Here is a 19,637-nt window from a genome sequence, read left to right on the forward strand (position 1 = left end):
TGGCCACGCTGCGCCGTAAGAGCAGCTCGCCATGGCGCAGCATGGTGCTTGAAAGCCAGGGGACCCTGCTGTACCCAGTTCGTAATGCCTCGTGAGATTCAACGCAATTTCGCGAGACATTGCAAGGTGAATCCCATCCACAATGGGTGGGCTCACTTTTTGGCAATTCTGTATATTAGAGCGAGACAGTAAGCCTTACTCAAATGTGCAGATTACCCAGGTACCTGAGGCTTTGGGATTCAATCTCTTTGCCTCGGGACCTTGGGTGAGCGCCGTTTGGCGCTGTTCCCCACAAACGGGGACTAAACGGAACAGCATTTGTGGGCGACTCCAAGGGGATCGGAAGCCCCTAACTGCATGCCCTTTGGGCAGGGTGGTTTCCTGGCATTGCTGGTGCCCTCTGGGTACACTGGCAGTGCCAGCCAGCACCCTGGCAGTGCCAAACTGACACTCTGGCACATCCAAGATGCCAGGTGGCACTGCCAGCTGGCATGGGCACTGCCAGTGTGGCAGTGCCAAGCTTGCATTTGTTGCACATGCCCAATTGGGCCAGGGCTGCCTAGCGTCTGTGTAGGGCGGTGCCAGGGGACCCTTCTAAATTACGTTCGGGCTGAGGTGGGGGGGGGGGGGGGGGGGGGGGAGTCGGGGATTCTTTTGGGGGCTCGGAAATCGGGACGCCATTTTTAAATAGCGTCCCGAAATCTTGCTACAACAGGGAGTTCCGTGAGAGCGGAGCTCCCCATTGTAAACAACGGGGTTATGTGTGGCCTTGGCCATTGTTTCCCATTCAGGCCCCTTGTTTCACGGCACTATGAATGCTGGGAAACACACGGCTAAACATGCTCGCTCAGGGACTTTGTTCCCTTTTGGGAAGATTGTGCCATCTGAACAATGGAGCAAAGAGCCTTTAGCTAGACAAAACTCAAATGATGTAGTTGGGGGGGCAGAGACATTTTGCTGCCTATTGTATCTGCTACCCCACATCGATATTTTCATATGTACACTCCTTCATCTTGACAGCGTACGCTCTGGAAACATATGAAGGAGGTAGAATGGAGCACTTAGCCCTTCCAGTTTCACATGGAAAAAACACAATGCTCGTAAATCACAGAGAAATTGACCACATTTATTTAGAATTCTGCCTAAAATATGAGCACAGCAAGGGCAAAATAGCAAGATTCCACTTGACTTGAAATTTAAAAATATGTTCTTGCTCTTGTGGCACCACAGGGGATAATTTGTGCGAGAATTAAACCACCCTTTTAATTATTTTGTGTTATGTGATCATAAACCATAAATGAACCCCAGAACATTTTGATACAACTATATTTCAAAGAACGACAATTGCTCCAAGCATTTGTTGCAATCAGCTGTCTTATTGACTGATTTTATTTTAACAATATTGGTCAATGAAGTAAATAATGGACAAAATTCTCTGAGAGAGGGCAGCACGATAGCACAAGTGGATAGCACTGTGGCTTCACAGCGCCAGGGTCCCAGGTTCGATTCCCTGCTGGGTCACTGTCTGTGCAGAGTCTACATGTTCTCCCCGTGTCTGCGCGGGTTTCCTCCGGGTGCTCCGGTTTCCTCCCACAGTCCAAAGACGTGCAGGTAGGTGGATTGGCAATGATAACTTTCCCTTAATGACCAAACAGGTTAGGAGGGGTTATTGGGTTACGGGGTGTAGCCATCTGGGATGGCCACGTCCCGATTACAAAACGGACACTTTGCAAAGAATGCAGGGAAAATTGGACAATACCGAAAAAGCAAGCAGGTGCAAGATCTGTCTGTTGATTAGAGCTGTAGCTCTCAGACAAGACCGATACTGCAGAACCATCTACATACTAATGAGCCATCCCCAGGAACAAAAGGCAACATTTAGGTAAACAATGCGAAGACAGACACCCCGGCGCCAGAGGAGACTAAAACAAAGCAAACCAACGGCCACCTAGGACATGCCCAGCAATCAGGGAACCCACCCCTTTATTGGAGGAAAATCGATAGGAACGATTGGGAAACGGCCCAAGTTCAAGGCCCACCCAAAAGCACGCGAAGCCCTTTAGGGTATATAAAGGATTCCCCAAGAGAGAATCGCTCTCTTGGCCTTGGCTCTCAGCGAGGTGAGACCTGCCAAAGCTGCTCCAGACCAAGTAAGTTCCAAGTCAATGCACGCTACGAGATAGACGCTCCTAGTTGCTATCCTGCAAACAGTTCAACCCAGCAGCCTCAGAACCGAGCAACGGCCGTTGTTCCTCTGACTGAGTGGGCGCCCAAAGCTAAGTATAGGCTTATAGTAATAGTGATAGTTTAGGTTGTAGAGTTTTATGCATGAGTATATTTGACTGTGTGTAAATAAATGAGCATTGCTTTTGAACTTACTAACTGGTGTATCGAGTCTTTGATCAGTATTCGGTTTTGAACCTTTTGGCGTTATCGAACGATACCTGGTGACTCTTGAGCAAACATAATTAAATAGAGCCAAATTAAGTTAGCAACATTTACTGGCGACTCCGCCAGGACTCGACTTAGAAGTGGCCTAACCACTCCGAGAGATCCCAAATTTGAATTGGAATCCAATTAGAAACAGAAAAACCACAAGTGTAAGAACAATACTGATCAAACCTCTGAGATTCGGAAGTGTGAATGTATGCGCACTAACAGGGATATAAGGTAAACCTGAGAGATTTTGTTGCGTAAAACTGTCGGGAGTTTTGTAGGCCGGAAATTAGCGTAAGCCGTACCCGTGTTTACATCACCACTTTATCACCCCCTGTTTGAAATTCAGTACAGCATCTAAATAGGGAAAATGGCAATGAAGGCAATGGAACGCCTGATGAACCCCCAGGAATCCGAGGTCTCAGCGACCAGTAGAGTAGGACAGTGTCCTGTTTGGGAAGATGAGATCAGGAAATATCTCAAAGGGAAAGGATGGCCCCTTTGGAGTGAATTCTGCGCCAATGACAAAACAGGTCCCGGGACTATAGGACATACTTGGTGGGAGAACCTGTCAGAGATCCACAAGAAGAGCTTAGGGAAAGCTCGCAAGCCGATGGCAATCGTGTCCTGTTTGGCACAATTGCAAATCACAGAGGAGGTCATTAGGATGCTCCATAGAGAAATAGAGGAGAGAGACCGAAGTAGTGAGGTAGACGTGAGCGAAGTAGAGAAGGAGAATAGAGATTTGAGAGAGACGTTAGCAGCAAGGGACAGAGAGGTGGATGATCCCAAGTGGGCACACCAGTCTTGTCTCGCGCATTTGAGTAGTTTCCAAACGCAATACGATAAGGCCTACCAGGACATACAACGTGCGGTCTTGGTAAGACAAGAGACCGAGCAACAAGTTGAGAAATTGCAGAAACAGTGCAATGATTTGAAAGCAGCCCTACGAGCACTCCATACTTCCACAACGGAACAAAGGCACGCAAAGTGCCGGAAGAAAATTGCAGAATTGCAATCTCTGCTTTCCGTGCAAAATGGGTTTCAAAGCACATTCGGACCCCAGTTAGATCAGGAAAACGGCCCCAACTGGCAGGAATTGAACGAGACTGCCCATAGATACGTACATGTGACATGTACGCAGGAAAAACCCCAGAAAAGGAAAGCGCCCCAACCCCCAACTGAACAGGCAGAACACACCCCCATGAACCCTGTAACCACACACCACAGGGCCGTAGGAGAAGGAGACACAGATTTCCTTTATACAACCCCATTAATCGTGACCCAATTACAGGACACGTGTGGAAAAATTACACCATTCCTTCCCACATCAGACCCCCACCAATTTTTCGCGGAAGTCAAACAGCAGGCGACCATGTATGGCCTGGACGAAAAGGAGCAAGTGAAGCTCACAGTTTTAAGCCTTGACCCTTCAGTCGTGGCAGCCCTTCCCGACCCACAGAATGTAGGAGGAGGCACACTCCAAGAGATGCACACAGCGATCCTAGATGCGATCGGCTATAACAGAGGAGACACCGTAGAAGGACCAAACAAGTATAGGCAAAAGAAAACAGAGCACCCCACAGCGTTTGCTGGACGCTTGTGGATACTCTTCACAGCAGTTTTCGGAGAGTTAGCCCGCGCCCATTTGTCCCCAGATAATATGGCCAAATGGACTTGAATCCTAGTCTCTCACGCGACAGACGCAGGACAGAAAGCCTGCGCAAATTACGACCCCTCAGATGAGGCCCACAATGAAAAATGGGTTTTGAAAAGGTTGTCCCACACTTGGAAGCAATCAGTCCACAGCGAAACCGCATTTATAAAACCAGATGAAGAGCAGGCAGATATGAATCCAGTTAAAGCGCACCAGAACCCCGCATGGGTAAATGAGGGCAGGAACAGCCCACCCCAGCCCAAAGCTCAAGAATGTTACAATTGTGGACAGTTAGAACACTTTGCATGCAAGTGCAACATGCCCCAAAAGCAGCAGAGAAACCAACAGACAGGCACCCTAAACAGGAATAGGGCAAAGCCGATCCATAGCGTTAGCGCCCGTTCAGAGATTGCAGACATGAACGGCACCGACTGACGGTGTTCGGGCTCCCAAACTTGGGTCTGCGACACCCTTTGGGACAAGTCCGGGAGACTGGTAGTAGCAGGCAAAGTCCGGGGACACCCCGCAGAATTTCTTTGGGACACAGGAGGGTCCCGCACCACACTCAATTCCTCCACTATGTTTCAACGAGACACGTGGCCCACAACAGACACCATCACACTCAGTGGCTTCATAGGTCATTACAACAGGGACACATCACAGCCTCTATAGCAATACAAATAGGGAACATCACAACTAAGCACCCCGTAGTTTTGGTTGATCTGCCCCAGACAGCAGAACATATCCTAGGGATCGATTTTATGAGCTCCCACAACCTTTCATTTGACCCAGTTAACAAGTGTGTATGGAAAATGGCAAAGGCAGCACGAGCCCCCGCCATGCTCACAGTAGGAGAGTATGTAAACAGGATTAGCTCAGTAGGAGACTTCTGGTTCGACCCTCGAGCCATTAGTGCAGACAAACAGGTTAGGGCAGTCCTGCAGGAACACAAAGCGGCATTTGCACAGCACAAGCACAACTGTGGCAAATTGGCTGGCTTTGTGAACATTACAGGTCCCGACCCTAAACCCCAGAAGCAGTACGGATTTCCCCAGGGTGAAATCTCCAAACTAATAGAGAGTTTGTGGATCAAGGTGGACTCAGATCAGTAGCCTCCACAAACAATGCACCAATTTGGCCTGTCAGGAAACCGGATGGATCATGGCGACTGACCATTGATTACCGGGAACTGAACAAAGTAACCCCAGCATCAGCCCCCACCGTAGCCACGAGTCCCGAGACCATGCTCAAACAGGGACTCCAGTCAAATTTTTTTTCGGTTTTGGACATTAGCAACGGCTTTTGGTCCATTCCATTGGCTAAGGCGTGCCAGTACAAATTCGCCTTTACATTCCAGAGACAACAATATATGTGGACGTGCCTTCCACAAGGCTTCCACAACTCCCCCTCCATTTTCCACCGACAGCTGGCAAATAGATTAGCAAAATTTTCACGCCCCGATTGGCTGGTCCAGTACGTAGACGACTTGTTACTACAGACAGACACAAAGGGAGAGCACATTTCACTTCTCGCCGAACTCCTAGGACTCCTGAAAGAAATTGGTTGTAAAGTCAACCCCAAAAAGGCCCAGATTTTGAAAGAGAAAGTGATTTACTTGGGAACAGTGATCACACATGGTAAACGTGAGATCAAGCAAAAGAGAATTGACTCGATCGTCAAATTGCCCCTTCCCCACAATGTCTCAGCCCTCCGGTCATTTTTAGGACTGGTTGGCTACTGCCGAAACCATATTGACGGTTTCGCCACTAAAGCAGCGCCCCTTTCCGAACTTCTCAAGAGCAAGGCACCTTGGGAATGGCTTCCACAGCATACGGATGCCGTTGATGCTTTAAAAAGAGCACTCAGCACAGCCCCCGCAATACAGGTCCCAGATCCACTTTCCCCTTATGCAATTGAGGTTGCAAGCACCGACCGAACCCTTTCAGCCGTACTCCTCCAGGAACACCATGACCAATTATGTCCTGTAGCATACGCCTCACGCATGTTAGACCCTGTAGTGCAAGGCACCTGCTCGCAGTTTTTTGGGCAGTACAGTACTTTGCCTCCATACAGGACGCAACCCCATCACCATCCTCACAGAATACACCCCAACACAGCTATTGTTAGACGGCACAGTCAGCCAAATCCGCGCAGCCCGTTGGACCTTTCTTTTCCAGGGACGGGACATTACAGTAAAAAGAACCAAGACCCACACCTTCCTTGCTGATAATTTGCAATATGCAGGTGTGAAATCATCACCACCAAACAGAACACAGGCCCATTTATACCCAAAACACCTCCCAGGAAAACAGGTAGTACACCCCAGAAACCCCAGCCCACAGACACGTGCGCCCCCCCTGAAGATTTATGTGGATGGCTCCTCCACAGTCCTAAATGGAAAGAGAATTACCGGTTGCAGTATTTACGTAGAGGACGTGCAGGGGTGTGCCCTAGATGAGATTGCATTAAAGTTGCCAGGACACTTAGGCTCGCAGGCAGCAGAACTGGCAGCGATCGCGTACATTGTCGACCACCCCGACTCGTTCCCGACCCCAGCAGACATCTATTCGGATAGCTTGTACGTATGCAATATTTTGATGGAATTCCTACCCCTGTGGGAAACGAGAGGATTTGTTTCCGCGGACGGTAAACCCCTACCCTCGGCCCCATTACTCCGCCACATCTCAAAGACAGCTAAGGATAGAAAATATGGAATAATTAAGGTTCACAGTCATCACCGTTCTTTCCCCCCTGGTAACGTTAAAGCAGACACCCTAGCGAAGGCAGGCTACAGGCATGGTTACTTTTGGAACCCCCCCGAGAGCACCCCAGTACACATGGTTCAGGTCTCATAGACCAATATTGAGGATTTAGCGAAGGCACAGAAAAAGGACGAGAAACTCAGGGAAGTTTTAAAGGGTACCTTACCAGCCCCGTATGATAAATACAAGAATGCAATAACCACACATGACAATGTGATTTTAAAGGATGGCATTTATATAGTTCCCAGCCAGGACTGGAACCAGATCATTTGTCAGTTCCACGATAATCATGGACATCAAGGTATTGAACCCTCCCTAGCCCACCTCAGATCGCTCTGCTGGTGGCCTGATTTAAAAGCCGATGTTACCCACTACATAGAGAATTGCTTGATCTGTGCCCAGAACAATCCGGACAGGTATGCGAAAAAGCCTCAACTTAGTCATACCCGCCAGGGTTGATGGACCCTGGACAAATCTACAGATAGACTATATAACACCCCTACCCCCTTGTAGAAATGGTTATAAGTATGTGTTGGTGGACATCGACACCTTCACAAAATGGGTGGAAGCTTTTCCATCGAGAACTAATACGGCCAAAACAACAGCTAAAATACTAACGCAGCACATCTTTACAAGATGGGGCCTCCCCCGCAGTATAGAATCCGATCAAGGCTCCCATTTCACAGGACGTGTAATGAAAAACATCCTCACGATTTTCGGCATTCGACAAAAGTTTCACATAGCATACCACCCCCAGTCAAGTGGTATTGTAGAGAGGATGAACAGGACATTAAAAGCCACCCTCAGGAAAATGGTACAGCAGAATAACAGCACCTGGGATTCAGTTCTCCCATTTGCTTTAATGTTTATAAGGAACACGGTATCCACATCCACAGGATACACCCCCCGCATTCTCATGACCGGACGCCCCATGAAAGGGACAGAGTATTTATTAGGACTGGATTTGGCCAGCCCCGCAGTCACAGCCCTGATGCATGAAAATGCTGTACAACAATTGATAGAGAACATAAAGGCAGCCCAACCCGCAGCAGCTGTGAGACTTGGGACCAGGAGGAAACAGAGCAAGGCTTGTTTCGACAAAACAGTACACGCCACTAAGTTTGCAGTAGGGCAGCAAGTGATGCTTTCCCTATACAACCGCAGTTCATTCCTTTCCCCTAAATTATCCGGAACGTACTCCATTTCAGACAAAGTCAGCCCCTCGGTATACAAGATTACATATCCCAATGGGAAGTCTACGTGGTTTCACATAAACCAGCTCAAGGCTTATGGCTCGCAGAATAGCCACACACACCACATCCTGCTCGCAGCAACAGACTAGCACGCCCCGCCCACAGATGACGTTTTCCTACCCTCCCCCAACCAGTCCAGCCCGTCCTCAGACACGACTTCAACTCCACCCCCAGAGGCATGACTCCGCCTCTCCCTTCCTTCATCCAGCAGCGACAATGACAGTGATAGTGATCACGATGACGATAGCCACAGCACACCACGTTCCGATTATCCCCCTGTACCAGGCCCCACTCCCAGCGAATCTGAGCATGATTCCACTGACCCCTTCGAGATTGCATATATCAAAGCCCCTGACCCAGACCCACCGCCCGACGATTACGGAATGAAACCTAGTAGCTCCAACCTCGACACACGATTCTGGCACTGAGACTCATCCGGAATGATGAGATGGACCCCAATTCGCCCCAAGCAGCTTTAGCACGATTACTACAGTCAAGAGTTTGGCAGCCGGGAGAAGATGATGACATAGGGTCTGGCTCCCACCAAACAAATCCCTTTGTGACCCTGTTCGCTATTGAACAGATGATGGAAAAAAGGAACCGACGGAGAAATATGGTGTCCTTTCTGATGGAACCTGCACCATGTTTGTTGTATGTTTGTTCGTTAATGTCAAGTGGTGTTTGTAAACTTGAAACTTTTTCACGGCCCCACGTCACCACTCCTTTGACGCCCAATGCCTGTTAGAGGAACAAGTTTGTCCCAGGCCAACTGTTCAGAGGAACTAGTTTGTCAACAGAAACCAGTTCAGAGGAACTAGTTTGTCAACAGAAACCAGTTTAGAGGTACACGTTTGTCAGCAGACACAAGGCAACCCCCACGACGACCACATTCTTACCCGTTCTTGCCGGTTGCTCAGGCAGTGGAGAAACGGCACTGGTCCCCGCCCTGCCTGCGGACCCTCCTCTGGTCAGCTACGCTCGGGTAGATCACAAACTGCATTGATCACTGTCCTACCCGGGATTCCACCCATTTCTTACCCGCTGCAGCGGCCCATACGCACCCCGTTTTGGCACTTTCAGTTCAAAATTCTTTTGTTTGGTTTTGGCAACCCTTAGGTTGCTTCCATATGCTATTTACATCCTCAAACACTAGGATGGTAGATTGCACAGGCTGCGAGACAGCTCGCACTATGTCAGTATTTGTCTCGGATGTCTTGTCCCAAATATTCGGTTTAACATTTCTCTTTATGTATTCTGTTAAATAAAGAAATGTAAACCTCTGTGTCTAACTGCCAGGCCAGAGAAATTTGTGTGCTGCTAATTTGTACATTTAAAATTTGGGGATTGTTTGAGTAAGGATAGTTTATTGAGGATAGTTAGAGGTTCCAGTTTTTTATTTTTCTATAATGCATGCATTAATGTCATAGCACCCCGTAGAGTTTTATAATAATGTAAGTATTAAAAATGATTTAGGTAAAATTGTGTTTCATAGGATAGGGCAGAGTAGAGCCTGATTATGGGTGCCCCGTTTGGTCAGAGAACGAAGATGATGCAGTAATGTGACCCTTCACGCTTCACGTTGAGGAGCACAAGGAGGGAGTGTAGCCATCTGGGATGGCCACATCCCGATTACAAAATGGACACTTTGCAAAGAATGCAGGGAAAATTGGACAATACCAAAAAAGCAAGTAGGTGCAAGGTCTGTCTGTTGATTAGCGCTGCAGCTCTTAGACAAGACCGATACTGCAGAACCATCTACATACTAATAAGCCATCCCCGGGAACAAAAGGCAACATTTAGGTAAACAATGCTAAGACAGACATCCCAGCGCCAGTGGAGACTAAAACAAAGCAAACCAACGGCCACCTAGGACACGCCCAGCAATCGGGGAACCCACCCCTCTATTGGAGGAAAATCAATAAGAACGATTGGGAAACGTCCCAATTAATTGGGGCCAAGTTCAAAGCCCGCCCAAAATCGCGTGAAGTCCTTTTGGGTATAAAAAGGATCCCCCAAGAGAGAATCGCTCTCTTGGCCTTGGCTCTCAGCGAGGAGAGACCTGCCAAAGCTGCTCCAGACCAAGTAAGTTCCAAGTCAATGCACGCTACGAGATAGACGCTCCTAGTTGCTATCCTGCAAACAGCTCAACCCAGCAGCCTCAGAACCGAGCAACAGCCATTGTTCCTCTGACTGAGTGGGCACCCGAAGCTAAGTATAGGCTTTTAGTAATAGTGATAGTTTAGGCTGCAGAGTTTTATGCATGAGTAGATTTGACGGTGTGTAAATAAATGAGCATTGCTTTTGAACTTACTAACTGGTGTATCGAGTCTTTGATCAGTATTCGGTTCTGAACCTTGTGGCGGTATCGAAAGATACCTGGCGACTCTTGAGCAAACGTAATTAAACGGAGCCAAATTAAGAGACAACAGCAAGTTAGCAACAGGGGATAGGGTGGAAGTGAGGGCTTAAGTGCGTCGGTGCTGACTCGATGGGCTGATTGGCCTCTTGCTGCATTGTATGTTCTATTTTAATGACCTTTGGGATTCAACTTTTCCCGTTGGCAGCTCACCCTCACCTGTGGATTTCCTGGTGACATGGTGGCTTCAATGGCAAATCCCATTGACAAGCGGCAGGAAGATAGAATTCCGCCACCAGCGAACAGCGCGCCGCTGAGAAACACGGGCCGGGGGAATCAGAGAATCCCACCCTATGGCTGGCCTTTCAGAATGGTAGAATCATCTGTGCCTGCCCCGAACATTCACCTTGGCTTCAATCTCTGGATGATTTATTTTCCCCTTTACTAATTGTTGGGAGTGAATTATATTAACTTCTGATCACTTTTCACCTCTTATTTTATACCCTAGTGGCTTTGCTGGCTGCTTTTCTTAACATCCATCTGCTAGCTCTTCGTTTTGTGCTTTGATTTGTACTCAGCAGCCTCAATGCTCATCCTTACACTACTGCACATTTCTCTGTGAAGTTATGACCTTTAAATCTCTTTTTCCAAAACATTACCAATTTTTGTCCGTGAAAATATAAAGTATTTTTATGCTTGAAGGCATCGTTTTGACATGTAACTTTGCAAGATCTGTGCTTTTTATCTAAACATCCAGCAATGTAACTGCAATAAAACCTTCTTTAAAGCACAGAGAAATATTAATCTCAATAACTGAACTGTTTTGTGGTAGCAAAGGTGAAGCAATCTTCCTGGGCTCTCACTAAAATAACAAACATCTGCCAGTCAGCAGTTTTGCAATATGGACCCACAGCATCAGCTGAAAGGAACAAGTCCAAATATGCGTCTACTTGTTTTATGAAGTGCAGAACTGGATTGATCTGATCAGCAGTTTTCACAAACCCTCCCGGGCCTCGGCAGTGTTAAAGCACTGTGGCACAGCACTCCCAATCCCATTCATCTTCTTTTCACAGGCCTGGCCCAATCTTGTTCTCCTGGTGCTTTTACCTACATTAACGCTCTTCAACTGCAGATAACTCTAGTGTATTTGGCTGTGAATTGAACACTTCTGATATATCCCTGATAATCCTACTATAAAGCTGCAGAATATGCCTTTGATCTGCTGAATGCTCACACTGATTACCAATTGCCACGTACATGCTACGTAGGAAAGCACAGAAGTCATTCAAGCCTCCATGTAACAAGTACCAGTTTATAGTTCCTCCCAGAGCTAAAATAACCTTGCACAACCGTGAGAAACAACTTGATAATAGTAATTGTCTCATCGTCAATTTACCTATTATTTCCCTCAAACAATTTAATTCGGATGTTTACACCAGAGCCTGTTCAGGCTTTTAAAGTCACTCCATCATATTCAATGTTCCCTCCCTCTGCCAGCTGAAAACCTTCTCCTTTTACTTCAAAACATTTACAATATTAATGCTATCAGAATGTAATAAGTTTATTAAATTAACTTGATTAACATTCATTTAATGCTTTAATACCTTCTCAATACATTATTAACTTATTTTATTATATTTAGCCGACACAGATCTGAAACTGGAAAGAAACACTGCTTGTAAGCAGCCATTTATTCATAGACTCCTGACAGTGCAGAAGGGGGCCATTCAGTCCATTGAGTCTGCAACTGCCCTCCGAAACAGCACCTTACCGAGGCCCACTCCCCCGCCCTATTCCCATAACCCCACCTAACCTGCACATGTTTGGACTGTGGGAGGAAACAGGAGCACCTGGAGGAAAGCCACCCAGACACTGGGAGAATGCACAAGCTTCACACAGTCACCCAAGGCTAGAATTGAACCTGGGTCCCTTCTGCTGTGAGGCAGCAGTGCTAACCACTGTACTACCATACCGCCCTATTGTTTTGTGTAACCATGTATCACACTTACCCAGTTCTGCTTTATAGTCCAGGAGCTCATTCTTAATGTAATAAACATACACCTGAAATTTCTGTGAATGGGAAGAGGAGGGGAGGAGGGAGAGGGAGAGGGTGGTGGTGGGGGGGGGGGGGGGGGGTGGAAGCTTTTCCAACCAACTGGGGGGGGGGGGGGGGGGGAGAGATGGAAGCTTTTCCAACCAACTGCCTTATCTTCAGCAGAATCCTAGGAATACTGACATAATGCCTTGTTAACGGGTTGTCTGTTGTTTGCATTCATCTGCTAAAGTCAAGACAGTAGATTAGGGACACACCAAAGACATTCTGCTTGATTTTCCTTTAGAGAGTCTAACATTAGGTCATTTCGGACTTGATTTTTCAATCTGCATTGTGACAACTACATACCTCAAGTTTAGTTTATTCTCATGAAGCTGAAGATATAGGAAGACAGGGGTCAACATATGGCCTGGATTTTTGCTCTCAGGTCAGAAGCCCAGGGCCGAGACATTTCACAGCTTCATGAACTCGACCAGCACAGCAGAGACCCAGGAATTAGGATTTTGGTCCATGGGGCAGGTTGGATTAGGAGTGACCAGGTGCTCAGGGGGCTGGCCGGAACGCACAAAGGCCTGAATTTGCTGCACAAACAAAAATGTCCCCTCTAGCCTCACCTCTCCTTCACCCCTTCATACACACCCCATGTCCCATCATGCCATCCCAAGCCACCTTATACCATCCACTGATTCCCTTGGACCCCCGTACCCTCAATGCCAACTCTACCCACTTCCAACAGTCCTTCATGCTCCCCATGCCAACTCATGCCCTCCTCAACCCCCAGGCATTTCTGGCTCTATGTCAGTTTAATCCCAACTCCTGTCAACCCATGCTCCCCACAAACTATCTTTGCCCTTACCCCCTCCATGCCAACTCACATAGTATCTACCATGGGCAAACCTCAGTAGCTATGCTGACATATAGTAACGTGTCTACTGAATTACACCATTCTTTTCTTTAAAGTCCTATTGATGAAAAACATTCAAAACATTGAAATTCCTTAAAGTAATCCATTATGAAAACAAACATCTCGATTCTATAACCACTAGGAGATGTCAATCAAACTGCTCACTTGACAGCATTCCACTGTGATAGCGTTAGGTTGTAAAATCAGTCATGCAGCACAAGTCCTATAATGATAACCCTCAGGATTATGTCAGGATTATGTAAAGTGAAACAGGCAGCACTGTTTCTTCAAAACTCCAAATTAATTCCCTTGGCAGCCTTAACAGTTCCTTGACAGCTTTGATAGTTTTGACAGTACAAATGAGTGTATGTGCATTTTACGCACATTCAGGTCTATTTTTAAGAATCTCAAATGACACATACCCTGTACCCAAGGGTCACCAAATGGCACCTGATCTTCTAAAGGTGCCCCAGGACCAAATACAAAGGGTAACATATCTCCAAAAAGGTACCATGGTTATGCAAATGAATCGACAACATTCAGACCTGCTTCTGCCTGATCTAATTTATATTCTTCAGGTTTTAATCATCTGCCTCATCAAACTCACACGAGTGGCAGCAACTGCTGATTTATGTGGACAGCTGCCTCTGGGAACCACAAATACGCATCCCTCCCACTGTGAAAATGATGGAGGCCGGATTCAGGAGCAGGATTTTAGAATTTGAGCCACTGTCGGATCTTTTGTGCAGAAAATTCAGGCCTACATATCCATTTCTCCCTCAACCCTGAGTAACCCATGGGCATAAAGTACCAAGTGAGATTTACACTTGAATTGTTGCAACCCTTCAAGAACCAGCACTAGGAAGCTCCTGTACTTAGTTCGAGCTATATCATGAGACTAATGACCCAAAAGTAGGAAACAGCTGGTCTTCATTGCTGCCTAATTATCTTATTTTACCTGTAGATTTGGTTTTACAGGTTCTAGCCCATTTTCCAATAACTTTCGAAAAGGTTGTTCTTCATTTCTTATTGTTAGAAGTCATTACTGCAGGCTTCAGAACCAAGAGCTGAAGGGGTTGGATTACGAGGAGAGGTTAAGTAGACTGGGACTGTACTCGTTGGAATTTAGAAGCATGAGGGGGGATCTTATAGAAACATATAAGATTATGAAGGGAATAGACAGGATAGATGCGGGCAGGTTGTTTCCACTGGCGGGTGAAAGCAGAACTAGGGGGCATAGCCTCAAAATAAGGGGAAGTAGATTTAGGACTGAGTTTAGGAGAAACCTCTTCACCCAAAGGGTTGTGAATCTATGGAATTCCATGCCCAGTGAAGCAGTAGAGGCTCCTTCATTAAATGTTTTTAAGATAAAGATAGATAGATTTTTGAAGAATAAGGGGATTAAGGGTTATGGTGTTCGGGCCGGAAAGTGGAGCTGAGTCCACAAAAGATCAGCCATGATCTCATTGAATCGTGGAGCAGGCTCGAGGGACCAGATGGCCTACTCCTGCTCCTAGTTCTTATGGTCTTCTTATGTAAATTCAATGATGTCCTCACTCAGCGTTCATTCTTGTTAAAATGATCAGTGCCGAATTCATCCGTCCTTATTCTAACAATCTTGAAACAATTGTGATGTCCCTACTGCCAGCTCTTCACCAGATTGATCAAACATGGGACCCAACTCTTACCCTTGATTGGTTTGAGTTTGGTCTCTATGACGCATTTACCGTAGAAACCACTAATATATCACCCAGAGAAAAACTGTGGTATTCAAGTATTTTCAAAGTTCATAATTCCTGTATTTATGAAGCTGGAGTTAATTGTGGGCAGCACAGTGGTTAGCACTGTTGCTTCACAGCGCCAGGGTCCCAGGTTTGTTTCCCGGCTTCGGTCACTGTCTGAGCGGAGCCTATGCGTTCTCCCTGTGTCTGCGTGGGTTTCCTCCGGGTGCTCCGATTTCCTCCCACAAGTCCTGAAAGACGTATTGTTAGGTAATTTGGACATTCTGAATTATCCCTCCATGTACCCGAACAGGTGCTGGAATGTGGCAACTAGAGGCTTTTCATTGTAACTTCATTATAGTGTTAAATGTAAGCCTACTTGTGACAATAAAGATTATTATATTATTATTAAAAAATCCTGTTAATGTATCAAGTTCATGATGTCCTTTGGATACCAGCAAATTTTAAAATGAATGCTTAGTCAGTACCTACCAACCATCAATTCTTCAAACTGCATAGATTGAGAAGAATACAAGAGGATAATGGATAAACGTTGATTATTAGGAGACAGTACACACTGAGAATGCAAATCAAGATATTCGGCTCTCCCAGTTCAGGAGCTTTTCCTTAATTCCTTTAAATCCTGGCAGGTATCTAAATGGTGCAGCATTGCTTTTACTCATGGCCAGTCAAGAACTCCCCATCACTATCAAATTTGAGCTGGATTGATTGAACAAGGGGAGGATAAAGGACTGAAATTTGTTTTCCACTGATGCTTCACTGAACAGTAGACTGAATATTGTCCCTTAATAAAGAGGAAATCAAGCCAGCCATGCCTTCTGTATTACTAGAATACAGCGTTAAAGACAGTAAGTTTCATTAACTGATAGTAGGAAAAATACAAATTAGTGTTACACAGTAGCATTTGATTTCAAGGGTTAGGATCCTCCAAACTCTTAGTTCACGAGATTGAATATCTCCTCACCCCCTCCCCCCCTCCCCCACCCCATACTTTAAAAAAATCTAATTTCTTAACTGAAACCAGATAAGTATACATAAGATATTTATAAGTTAGACCCTATGTAAGTGTATAAGTGTAATTAGATCCTATGCATATGTAGATGTGTAATTAGATCCTACGCATATATCTAAGTATCGTAAGATCTGACCAACACATTTCTACATATCTTCGTTTGAAGGAGTGGCATTAAAAATCAAGCTGGTCCAAATTCAGCAATTAGGCAACATTTTGTATCCTCCATACAGGTTCGCACTGATTATCAAAATATATATATTTTTCTGCCAGTAGTAATAGATTGTAATAGATTACACAGTAAAAGCGAACTACTGCGAATGCTGAAAATAGGAACAGTCATACAGACTCGAAGCATTAGCTCTGTTTCTCTCTCCACAGATGCTGCCAGCCCTGCTGAGATTTTTCCAGCATTTCCTGTTTTTATTACAGATTACAGCATTTGATACTTTACTCCACAAATTTCAATCAATTTACTCACAAAAATTCAGAAATAATGCATACCTTACACCTTTCATGTTGCTGATCTACTTTACACCTGGCTGTTGTTGAGTATTTCTACACTGGAGCCTCAGGCTCTGTGCGTAGGTTGGCAGAGTAAGTTAACTTGTGGAAAGTCAGTAGAAAAAGGAAGTTTGAAAACCATTTTTAGTAATCCAGCTCCCTGGTCATTCTTTCAGTTTTGCTTCAGAGAAAAACAGAGCAATATCGAGCCTTTTGAAAGTTTCACTGAGTTGAAGCCAAAGCTGTAAGGTATCCACAATTAGAGCTGGGCTGTGCCTGGGAACTTCCTTGTTTTCTACGTAAATGATTACAGGTGAAGTGAGATTTGACCTGACAATTGTGGGTGTGTTCCTGAAGCAATGTTCCAGGAAAGCTCACAGTGATTACATTTTTATGCTTCCCCTATCACCTGGTGCTCATTTATATCTTATCAGTGTGAAAATTCTGGGGCAGGGTTTTGGATTTGGAGGTCTGTTGATGGGATCAAATTGAGGTCCCAAACTGCACTGTGTCAGAAGCAGTCACCCGACAGTGATTTTCACTGAATTGGCCAATTATTGGCTAGAGGACGCACTTGCTATTCAATTAAGGACAACAGGTGGTGCAATGGCACAGTGGTTAGCACTGCTGCCTCTCATAGCGCCAGGGACCCGGGTTCAATTCTGGCCTTGGGTGACTGTGTGGTGTTTGCACATTCTCCCCGCATCTGCGTGGGTTTCCTCCGGGTGCTCTGGTTTCTTCCCACAGTCCAAGGAGCTGCAGGTCACGTGATTTGGCCATGTTAAATTGCCCCTTAGTGTCCAAGGATGTGTAGGATAGGTGGGGTTATGAGAATGGGGTGGGGGAGTGGGCCCAGTGGAGTACTCTTTCAGAGGGTCGATGCTGACATGATGGGACGAAAAACCTCCTTCTGCACTATAGTAACTCTATGGTTCTATGGGTGGGCGCTTAGAGCTCAAGGGCAAATAGAAAGCCCCCCCCCACCACTGAAGGAGCTTTGCCCACTGTTGAAGTAAGGGAGAGAGAGAGGGAGACTCTTCATCTTGAGATGCCCCCTCCGAAACGTAAAAAGTTTTGAAATAAACAATTGGCACCGCTGGTGAGCCACCATTTGTAAGGGAAACCCCTGATGCTTGCGGCTGCAGCTGTGGCCAGACAGGTCTCAAAGTCAGCCTGGAAAATTCCAGTCAGCCTCTGGTGATTGACAGCATGAAATTAGGCACCTGCTTGTTTCCATTTTACCCTCATATCAGGGTGAAAATATTGTCTGACCTGTCAGGCGGCAGAAAGATTCTAGAATGAAACCCAGTTACACTGCCCCTTTCTCCTGTTCCAGGGTTTCCTCAGGTAGAAGGAGCAGGAGGGGGGTCCTCGTGGTCAGGGACCGAGTGCCCATCGGACATCTCTCCCCGGTGAAGCTTTTGGACAGGAGAGCTGCCGCCTCGCCTGGTTGGTAACTGTTTGAGATGGCACTTTCACTTGGCAGGGGTGGAAATCCTGCCTCAAACCAATTAAAGTCCCAATGGCCATTAAATGCCTGTCAGGATAGTTGACCAAATGCAGAATACACCACGGATTCATACAAACATACGAATCAGGTCTAGACTATTTGGCTACTCGAACCGGCTCCAGTGAGATCGTGGCTAATCTGTTTGTTCCCCCAACACATTCTGGCCTGCCCCCAATAACCTTTGACTCCCTTGTTGGTCAAGAACCTATCTAATCATGCCTCATCACTGGCACACTCATCAATGTAATGGACAAGCTATCAGTGGGACTAGAAAATGGAGGTTTCAACATATCCTTAAAAAGACAGACCCATGTGGTTTCCCATATCAACATTTTGATTTCATTTCACCCTGGCTTTTTGATGCATCTGTGAATGTTTCATTTACTGAAGTGGGTGATCGGAGGAAAGGGGCTCCTGGGAGCTGAGAACAGTAAGTCCCATGGGATGGTGTTGACATGTGTGGTAAACTACAGTATTGCATTGCGTTGCATTGCATTGTGTTGTGTTGTACATGCCTGGGCTTGTCCCTGCTGGCTCCGCCTGTGGCCCCTCCCCTCAGGCTCATGTATAAAGGTGGCAAGTCTCCACCTCCGCCCCAGTTCGGGACAGAGGCCAGGAGGCTAGCTGTTTATTGTATTAAAGCCTCCGTTACATTCATCACTCGTCGTGTGCTTATTGATGGCATATCAATTTAATACACTAAACTTTAAGATTAACTCATCACTGAAGCCTGATCGCCTGGAGCTGGACCCACAGGCAGCCGACGCCACAGAAACTTTTGAGCACTGGCTAAGCTGCTTCGAAGCGTACCTCGCATCCTTCACCGAAGACTTCACAGACCTCCAGAAGAAGCAGATCCTCCATGCACGGGTGAACCCAAGACTCTTTCTCCTCATCAGGGACGGCCCCTCGTATGCGGATGCAGTAATGCTACTGAAGGGACAATACGTGAAATCCTTTAACGAGGTGTATGCTAGGCACCTCGAGACGGCAACGCCCTGGGGAATCCGATGCAGAATTCCTGCGTGCCTTACGTATACTCTGCCGGAACTGTGAATGCCAGGCGATATCGGCTACCCAGCACGCGGAGCTGCTGATCAGGGACGCTTACGTCGCAGGCATGAAATCAAACTATATCCACCAGCGATTACTAGAAGGCGGGACACTCGGCCTCCCAGAGACAGTGCAACTCTCTAACTTGCTGGAGGTGGCCTCCCAGAACATGGAGGCCTACACCTCCGACCGCGCGGCACCCTCGTGGGCCTCGTGGGCGCAGCCATCAACCGACCCGGGTGTGACGCCAGCCTGTGCCGCGCAGCGGCCCGCCAACGCAGGAGGCCAGAGGTGCTACTTTTGCGGCCAGAGTAATCACCCCAGACAACGCTGCCTGGCACGGAATGCAACTTGTAACGGCTGTGGGAAGAAGGGCCACTTTTCAAAAGCCTGCC

General features: G+C 46.7%; 1 protein-coding gene across 6 annotated transcripts in view; it reads right to left on the bottom strand.

Moving 5' to 3' along the window:
- blnk (B cell linker) overlaps positions 1–19,637 on the bottom strand; it is a 393,983-nt gene that overhangs the window by 236,309 nt on the left and 138,037 nt on the right. The window contains exon 1 of one of the 6 annotated variants that reach the window (XM_072479112.1): positions 16,680–16,914. The exons of 4 other annotated variants lie outside the window; for them this stretch is intronic. In XM_072479112.1, coding sequence (XP_072335213.1) covers positions 16,680–16,693 — 14 coding nt within the window. In that variant the 5' untranslated portion in view covers positions 16,694–16,914. Of the gene's footprint in view, positions 1–16,679; positions 16,915–19,637 lie in introns of those variants that run through there. One more of the 6 variants, XM_072479114.1, reaches the window with a different exon arrangement.

Source organism: Scyliorhinus torazame, chromosome 16 (assembly GCF_047496885.1).
Source record: "Scyliorhinus torazame isolate Kashiwa2021f chromosome 16, sScyTor2.1, whole genome shotgun sequence".
In the NCBI taxonomy this organism is placed as follows: domain Eukaryota; kingdom Metazoa; phylum Chordata; class Chondrichthyes; order Carcharhiniformes; family Scyliorhinidae; genus Scyliorhinus; species Scyliorhinus torazame.